General features: G+C 52.0%; 1 protein-coding gene across 4 annotated transcripts in view; it reads right to left on the bottom strand.

Annotated features, from left to right (window-relative positions):
• Nucleotides 1–3812: 3812 nt before the first annotated feature.
• EGFLAM (EGF like, fibronectin type III and laminin G domains) overlaps nucleotides 3813–9232 on the bottom strand; it is a 541883-nt gene continuing 536463 nt past the window's right edge. For all 4 annotated transcript variants that reach the window (XM_060295410.1, XM_060295409.1, XM_030882073.2 and 1 more), the window contains 3 exons: nucleotides 9100–9183; nucleotides 7482–7585; nucleotides 3813–6666 (listed from right to left, as the gene is read on the bottom strand). In XM_060295410.1, the coding sequence (XP_060151393.1) occupies nucleotides 6512–6666; nucleotides 7482–7585; nucleotides 9100–9183 (343 nt within the window). In that variant the 3' untranslated portion in view covers nucleotides 3813–6511. The remainder of the gene's footprint in view (nucleotides 6667–7481; nucleotides 7586–9099; nucleotides 9184–9232) is intronic.

Here is a 9232-nt window from a genome sequence, read left to right as displayed (position 1 = left end):
AAGGACCCCACAGGCCTGGCCGATGCTGGTTTGAGGAACAGAGACTTCACTGGCCTTTATGTCTCCCCAGTGCCTCGTCCAGGTTGGTTTGCATAGAGTGAGTATCCACGGAGGGGCCGCTCCAGCAGTGCTTGTGAGGATCCAGGAAATCATTTCGCATCCCCACCCCATCCTAACAACCCCACAGCCTCCGAACGAACTCCGAGGACCTCAGGCTTCCAGGCCAGAGATAGTCACGTGACCGTGAATCAGGCCCCAACCCTGGGCAAATCCTCTGAGGCGCTGGACCAGGAGATCACACAGCTTATTCTTATTTCTGAGGCGAATATGTGGCCTGGAAAACTAGTGGGCACATTTTCTACTCTACTGGACAGTGCCCCCCGTTTCATACCCACCCTGCCCACAGTTGCCCCGTGAACCCTAAGGTCTGTGAGAGCAAGGAATGCCTGCCACCAGGGCTGGGCGTCACCATGCAGCAGGCCTTGTACCCTCACCCTCTCTCCTCCACAGTCCTCTTGTCTGAGAGTCCCTTTACTCTGCCTCTACTTTCCTTCAGCCAGTTTCCTAACAGGCCTTTCCACAGCTAATCCTCTGGCCTGGTGCCAGTTGTTTTTTTTTCTAAGTGAGCGTAGATGAACAGATTCCTTGCGCTTCCCTGGCCTTCCTTCTCACAGATATTCCCGTCCAAGTCCTCCTTCAGCTAAGCTGGAGGTGCAGCCCCTTAGCACCAGGCTATCCGAGGCGGCCAGAGCCCCAGGCCGGGCCCTTGCTTGAAGGTGGGCAGCTGGGACATGGGGGGAGGCCTTACCACGTGTTCAAAGATCTCTGTGCCTTGGTGAACCTTTTGGACCTTGATCAAGTCAGAGAGACAAAAAGAGGCAACGAGAAAGGCAGCAAACGCAGCCCAAGGGCTGAGACACATAGTTCCTCGCACGTCTTTCCAGGAAAAGGCGGGTGCTCCTGGGAGCCGTGCACTTTCTAGGATACAGATGTCTTAGCAAGGGCAGGAGGAGAGGCAGGGAGTTTGTTTCTGCTGCCTGCCCTGCTCCTGCTGCCCTCAGCTTGGCCAGGGCTGGGCAGGGGCCCAGGGGAGCACACCACTGCTTGGAAATAGCTTGCAGCAACTCCCCTGAGTGCTGGAGGTTATTTGTGGAGGAAAAGCCAGAGGAGAGAAGGAAAAGACTTCAAGCCCAGACCTCATTGCCCGTCGGGGGCCCTGAATCCCTCTCCGATGGAGTGGCTCTGGTCTCTGCTTTCAGATTTGTTCAACCCACAGTCCTTGCGATGGGAGAGCTTTGGAAGAAAGCAGACTTGGAGCTGTGATGAGAGCCCAGCAGGCAGACACTAGGGGACTGGCCTCTGCCCAAATGCCCCTCACCCACAAGACTCTCCTGCCAATGACAGCTAACCGGAGGGAGCCCCAGAGCGCCCTGAACAAGCCACGGGCCGCTGCATCTGACTGAAGGTTGGCTAAGGGGTAGCAAAGTTCCACAGGGAAGCACCGTGGTTGTGTCCTGTTGTAGGACCAGCAGCAAGTCACTCGGTCTTTCTGGCCAGCGTTCGTCTTTGTGAGTCAAACGGGCCTTGCCCATGTGCTCTGGCTGTCATCAAAGGAGGGCTGTTGCTGAGATCAAATATGTGAACATTCTTTGAACATGAGGTTGAAGTGCAGTTACTCACAGGGCCTGTCTCAGCAGCGAGACCATGCTGTAGAACTGGATTAGTCATTTTGCTGCCTGAATGCAGCCACCTGTAAACTGGAAATTCCTAATGACAGCCTGTCACTTCCACCAGGACGCACCAGCTTAAATGCCTTCCGACCTCGTACTCCAGGGCCTCCCCGAGGCTGAGGCAAGGCCACTAATATTTCCCTTGTTTGTTCAGTGCGAGCTGTAGAATACCCAGTGCTGATGCACTTGAATGACCCCCCCTTTCCCATCTTGGCAAGTAACGATGCAGACTGGGCTGAAAGCACAAATCCCTTACTTCGGATTCTCATCTTGGACTCCGTGCTGGCAGCCCTCGTCCCTCTGGGCTCCTTCTGGATGGTAGTCCTAGAGCTCTTCTTTCCTGCCTTTGACAAGCTAAACACACACCCTTCTCAGCTAAGGGACTGGCTGTCTCAGGGCACACACCTTACCCGCCCCCCCCCCACCTGCAAGGGCAGCGACTGGGTTTTCCTAGAAGAGACCAGGAAGGGTGGGGACGCAAGCAGTAAATGCTCCGTCCAAGCCCCTCTCCTCAAGGATGAATCGTCTTTCCATGTGGAGCTGGAATTCTCTGCCTTTATTCTCCCCCTCAGCCAGCCCCGCCCCCCAGGCTGCCCCTCGGTGCTTCCCTCCCCGGGGAAAGCAGCCTTGGCGGCAGGGGGCCGGCTGTCAGAGCTCTGCGAGGGGCTGCGAGCCCCTCCTACCCGCTCTTCTCTTTCCTTTGGGAGCTCTCTGTGCTAAAAACAAGCTTGCTGAGAATCCTATTTTTCTGGGTGAAAGGTGAAAAATGCAGCACTTCCTCCAAGTGGAAAGCACTGGGCCCGCCAGCTCCGGGCACATTTCCGAGATCCCTCCGCCCACTCGGGGAGGAGATGGCTCCTTGCAACGGGGAGAGGAGAAGAGGTGGGCGGTGGAGGGAGGGAGGGAGGCGAGGGGACCGGAAGGGAAGCACCGGTTCCTCTGAAGCCCGGGCTGTGGGCATGTGGAAAGCAGACGGCCTGTTTGTGTTGGAGGGGCCTGGGGGCTGGACAGGCCCGGGCCCAGAAATGGAAGGCAAAGAAGGGGGCGGAAGACCGGCAGCCGCTCAGAGGTGCCTGAGTCGCAGAGTCACCAAGCTGCCGCGCCTCGGGCCTTGGGGCAGCACGGGGACAAAGATGACCCCGCAGACCTTTCTGAGAAAGAGCCCCCAGGCGAGCTTAGAGGAAGCACATGCCGGTGCGCAAGTCAGTTTTTGTAAGAAAAGCAAGAACAGTCCCTTTTTTTTTAACATCTTTATTGGAGTATAATTGCTTTACAATGGTGTGTTAGTTTCTGCTTTATAACAAAGTGAATCAGCTATACATATACACATATCCCCATATCCCCTCCCTCTTGCGTCTCCCTCCCACCCTCCCTATCCCACCCCTCTAGGTGGTCACAAAGCGCCGAGCTGATCTGGCTGTGCTATGCGGCTGCTTCCCACTAGCTAGCTATTTTACGTTTGGTAGTGTATATATGTCCATGCCACTCTCTCACTTTGTCACAGCTTACCCTTCCCCTTCTCGACAGCACCCCAGCCGTCCTTGCTTAGAACACATGGGAAGTTCTGGAGAATTTTCTCAGATGCTGATTGTGGGACAAAAGCTTTTCAGTAACCCAGGCTTCATAATATCCTTCCTGGGCGGGACAGGGATGGCGTTAACCTTCGAGCTCCCTGGCTTCTCCTCAAAGCTCTTCCTAAAGCCAAGCGCGCAGCCAGCCTTCCCCGACATGCCCCTGCACAGAGCCGCTGCCCAAAAGCCGTGGCGCAGATCCCATCCCCTGCCAGGCCCTCCTCCTCAGCATGACAACACGGCTGCCAGGTACCAGGCAGCAGGTGGACCAAGGGGGCACAGCAGGGGCACAGCAGGCGGGGCTGGAAGAGGCAGGCGCTGCTCCCCTCGCTGGGCCCGTGACCACCACCTCCCAGGCCTCCGCCCAGCCCCAGGGACCCCACGGATGAACTCCTGCCAGGGGTCACCTCATCCCTGTTGCATCATTTCCCCAACAGCACAGGACTTGCGGTGGGGGATTGGTTGCACTAACGGCCCTAATTTCCCACCCTCCCTGAATCCGTGCCCGGTGCTGCGTGACTTTGTAGTTGCTCTCACAGTGGAGACAGTCTATTGCTTCATCTCTTGAGCGTCCGGACTTTGACTAGCGCAATGCGGCAAAGGCGACATGAGGCAGTTCCAATCCCCGGCTGTAAAACGCCTTAGACCTCAGTTCCGGTGCTCTCACCCTCCTCCATCACCGTGTGCAGGGCACGTCAGCCTAGCTCACGGGTCCAGCAGGAGGGTGGAGCGGACCCAAGTCACCTCCTCATCCCAGCCAAGGCGACGATAAGCGAGCCACCCTACACGTGTGAACGAGACCCACTGAGACCAGAAGGACCGCCTGGTCAAGCCCAGCCAGGATCAGCAGAAATGCCAAGCTGACCCCTCGAGGCATGGAAGCAGTCCGCACACCTTGCGGTATGCCGCTGAGGTTCTGTGGTTGTCTGTCGTGCAGCATTATTGTGGCGACAGACAGCAGATACACTTAGAGAGGAAACTGGGGGACCCACAAAACCAGGCTGAGTTCTCCTCGGCTGTCCTGCCCATCTGAACTCGGGTCTAATCCCTCAGCTTCAGGACAAAGTTTATATTCCCCCAACCACCTCTGCTATAAACTCATCCCACGTTTCCCAAATTTTGGCCACTGAGAGGGTGAAAGAGCTTGGGATATACTGTCTCTTACCCTGTTCTCCCACGTGGAGCCCTCCCACGTGATCAGCTCCTCTTGGGTCCCCCTATTCTGCTGCCTTCTCACCCGCAGCCTCTCTACGGCTCTGATTTCATCACGTGTCACGCCTGTTTTTCTAGCCCACCTAGGGAAAGGCAATTCATCCTGTCCGTCACTCCCGGACCCCCAGCCCCGGGTTACCGTGCTTTTTCTCAGGATGACACTTGCAGGGCACAACAGCCCATCCGCAGCACAACTCTTCTGGCTTCAGCTCAACTGGACATTTTTCCAAAATCACCGTGACTTTTTTTTTTTAATCGATTCAAAATGTGAATCAATTGGAGTTGTGAAAGCAACTCCATTATATCTTGGGAAGCACTGACCCCGGATGTCTCCAAGGAAACGGTGTTGAGGTGAGGGTGACGGGGAGGTCCCCTGTGGGTGACACCCACTCTCTACCACGTGGCTTTCTCCACTCCGCACTCACAGGTGATGTACGCAGGAGAGGAGGAATCGCTGTTGTTGTGAGCATTATTGCCCTGAGAGGAAGGATTCTGGTCATCGAAGGTGCCCAAAGACAGGAGGCGGAAGGGTGACGCTCAAGGCGAACGTCTCTAGTTTATTTATTCATTGTTTTAGAACCCTTAATGTGCCTAAAACTGTGCTTGGCACAAAGCTCGAAGCCTTCGCTGACCGCCTGCTACGCAAGCGAGAGCAGAGTCACGATGGGACTAATTACAGGCGCTTGTGTGAGGTGGCTCGCATTTCCCACCTCTTTGGTGGTAGCATTCATCTCACCTGCCCTTGGCAAGTCCTGCCGTGGGGATCTGCCAGTGAGCCAGCTGTTTCCGGGGTCACCGCGTGGCACTGTGATGGCTCAGGAGGAAGCAGCCCCGCTGCTCTGGTTCTTGCCCAGATGCTCAGACCAGCCTGAGAAGCACTGACTGTATTCGTGTCCATTTCTAGACACCGCCTCGGGAGGGACCCGTAACCCCTCCACAGGTGAACGAACGACTAAATGAATGTGCTGTAGCCTTGTTCATCTTCTTTATTCAACTTCACTACAGACACCCCCCCACTTCGAACCAGAATGACAGTGACCCACCTCAGTAATACATGTGCCTTTCCATCTGCTTCTTCTGGAAGCTTCACAGTCACCTCCTTGAGTCATCATTTACCGAGAGAGAACAGTCAGCTCCCCAAAGTGCCCACCCCAAGTTACCTACCCCGCTCTGCTGATGCCACAAAGGGCCCAGACAAGTCTCCTTTGGGAGAAAATTCTTAGTGAGTGTGCAAAGAATTCAGGGTTGTCCACCCAAACCTGCAAAAGTATACTGTGTGGACAATCCGTAGCTATAAAAATATACACATACAAAAGGACAGCTACAAAGGCATGGTGCCCCTTTTCTTAGATTTGCATTATAAAAAGTAAGGATTTCTCATTAAAGGTACACTTCCAGGGTGCAGCTTTATAATTAGGATTCTATCTCGAGTCTCCCTTAATCCTTATTTTCATAGTCAGAGCACATTGAACCAGCCAGTGAGGAGGGGAAGGGGTTAATCCTAGTAATTCGTGGGCCAAAGTAGAGAAATTTGAGGTTCAAGGTCTTACGGTCATTCTGCTATCAGTAAGTGTCAAGAGTCAGCGGAGGAGAGAAGTATTTTAATACTGCCCTTTGGGTCTCTCTCTCTCTCTTTTTTCCCTTTCTTTTTTTTTTTCTTACAAACTATGAATCACAACACAGTCATTGAGCTACAGCAGACAGCCTCGGAAATTCGCCGTGATGTGTGATCTCTGGAGGCCACTACACATTCAATGGACGAAGTCCGATGCTTCCTACACAGAGCATTCCGTTGGGTTTGGCCCACAGAGTGTCAGCAGGAAAGGCCACCCAGGGACTCCTGTCTTGGTCCTAGTTTCCCATCAGGGTGTACTTGCTCCTTGATGAAAGGAAACACACCTGGTCCCCGTGCCTCTGTGTGTGGTGTCAGGCAAGGTCTTGGAGCCCCCGGGTTTCTCAGGATAGAAGTTTCTGTCCCTTGGGCAGAGCCAACTGGTGTTACTGGGCTCCACAAGTGTTGATGTTTTTCCCATCCACGGCGTCTTCCACGAGGGAAATGTGGTAATCGGTGGACAGGGTGAAATGAGAAATGCAGCCCACGAGGCCTCGCGTGTACTGTCTGTTAGTGTGCAGAGCAATTTCTTTCATTCCACCTGCCAGGAGGCCAAAGGAAGATGACGTGAGTCAAAGGGAAGGATGTCTCTTCAGTATGCCTGAGTGTCTGCTGACCAAGGCGTCCCTCAGCCGACAGGATAGGTGAGGCTGCGGTACCTAGAACTCAGGACATCGCAGCTGTCTAATTTATAATTATCCTTGAAGGAACAAGCTGACTTGGATCAATTTGATACACAATCAGAGCCTAGAAGTAGCCACCTCATAAGTGATTTCTGACCTAGTTGACCACTTAAAACCAAATAGTACCTGGTACATTTTGAAATGTTGTATAATGTCAACAAAATGTAGTATGTGTGGTAAGAGGTGATGTTATCTTAAACCAAGAGAAATACACTGATGTTGAATGCTTTCGATTAAGTTCACTTGTAGGAAATATCATACAGATAGAGGTATCTTTTCACGTTGATGTGTCAGCGTTAGTGGGTTCTAAGCTATGTACAAAAATACCACGCATTCTAACTCTGAGGGGGCCGGAAAGACAGATCCTCCTTCCTCAGGGAGAATTCAAGGAGCTATATTTAGCAGGCTCCTGTTCTATAAACAAGAAAAGCAGGGTTTTCCTGGTGGATCGCTCCACGGCACAAAATCATCTAAGTGCTTCCTGACCCCTCAGCCGTGAGTCAGAAGTTCAGAAAATGGAAGAATGGAATATCTGGAGAGCTTCCTGATTTCCAAGTATCTGACTGACCCAGTGAAGTACACAGCTTTGGGAAACCCCAGCATGACAAACGGAAGGCTAAAAAGAAAACGCACTGGCCTAATTTAGGTTTCGTCAAAGGTCAAGGTCACTTACCCACATACAGAGCTCCGTTGATGTTGAGCTGCCTCATCATGCCAGGTGACTTGCCTGTTCTGGCCCCGTAGTCGTCCACAGTTATCTTTCCTGACTGGCCATCCCTGTGAAAACCGCCACCATTTTTGGAGCTTCATTCAATAATTCAATCATGCATTCATTTTAATACAAATGTATTACTGAAGTCCTTACTAAGCACCCGGCACTATACTAAATGACGGAGCTACCAAAATGAAACAAACAAAAACAAGCAAACAAAAAACCACCGACATTCCTAAGACAAACAAAAAATCAAACTGCCGGTGATCACACAGAGTCGCCACTCTATGGTGGAAGAATGGCCGCCGGGAGCTGTGGAATTCTACGGGAAGAGAACAGAAGCCCAGGGAAAGCTTCTGAAAAAAGACTCTGAGGTGCGTTTTGAAGGCTGGGTGGGTCAGGTGAAGGAGAAGGCTAATGCAGACAGGAAGTGGCAACGGCAATGAGAGAAAAGACGTGGGGGTTGGTACAGACTGAGCATAGAGAATTCTCGAGGTGGGAATAGAGTAGTAAAAGATGAAGCCAGAAGCAGACGGTGAAGGGCATAAGGAGCTTAGTTAGAATTTAGCCTGAAGGTGAGAGGGAACCAGAGAAGAACTTTAACAGGAGGAGTGGTGGTGACATGGTGACACGTGGTGAGTGTGGATGTGATTCTAAGCACAATGGGAAGCCAATGCAGTAGTCTTTGTAGAAGGTTACTCTCAGGGAGGATGAAGAATGGCTTTGAGGTTTCTAAAGGACCCAGAGAGTCACCCAAAAGTGACTCTGAGGAAAGTGGAATGGAGGTGTTCATCCGTGGCAAGGGCTTTGCAGTTTTTTAAGGTGGTTTCCAAAAACCAGCCACACTTCTTCTCCTTCTCCCTCTTTTCTTCCTCTTTTTTTAACGAGCTCTTTATTGGTCTTTTAATATTCCTTTTTTATAGCAATCACTTCTTGTTTCTTGGGTTAATAGCCTCTCCTACCTCACTGATGATATTCATGTTTTCATCATTTTTTTCATTCATAGTCTCTGTTTCCTCCAAGTTGCTCTGTTATATCTATTTGTTCTGATATCCATCTTTCATACTAGAAACTTTTTTCAAATGCCTAGTGATCCCCAACTGCCACACAGATAAGTGTTGAGCACCAAGAAGCAGACTGGAAGCCTGTGTGCTGGATGGCTTTTGTTGACTGTGCTGTGACCTGGCTCAGTCATTTCCTTGGGGGAATACCTGGATTTCCTATTCTTCTTACTGTGGGGTATAGACCTGGCTTCCAGCATTCTGGAATCTCCTCAAAGTCCACCTGCCCTGAAATCTTATCTCACTAGAGATCTCCCTGGAAGGTGAGGGCTTCTTCAAGTTTAGCCATCGAAGTTCTTTCTCTAGAAGATCTCTGCTGAGTGAAGATTTGGGAGTTCAGCCTCTCTGGCCCGCTAGTGTTAGTAAAGGGCACAGGTGGGGGTTGGTACCGAGATGACCTAACGACCCGGATCAAGGATACTTGGATGCCAGGCCAGGATGGGGAACAGGAAATGGGACTAAAGGGAATTGGAGAGTACATCCCGTCAGCTCTGTCTCACACTGTGGCAGGTACTCACCGAACAGCCTTGACTCGGTGCCACCGACCGTCATTGAATGACCCGTTCACCGTGATGGATGCTACACCGCTGCCCAGGTTATAGCTAAAGGCGTCGGAGAAGAACAAGACAGAGAACAGAATCAAACACTGAT

Source organism: Globicephala melas, chromosome 3 (genome assembly GCF_963455315.2).
Source record: "Globicephala melas chromosome 3, mGloMel1.2, whole genome shotgun sequence".
Classification (NCBI taxonomy): Eukaryota; Metazoa; Chordata; class Mammalia; order Artiodactyla; family Delphinidae; genus Globicephala; species Globicephala melas.
Note: the sequence above shows the minus strand (reverse complement) of the source record. Positions and strands in the feature narration are given on the sequence as shown.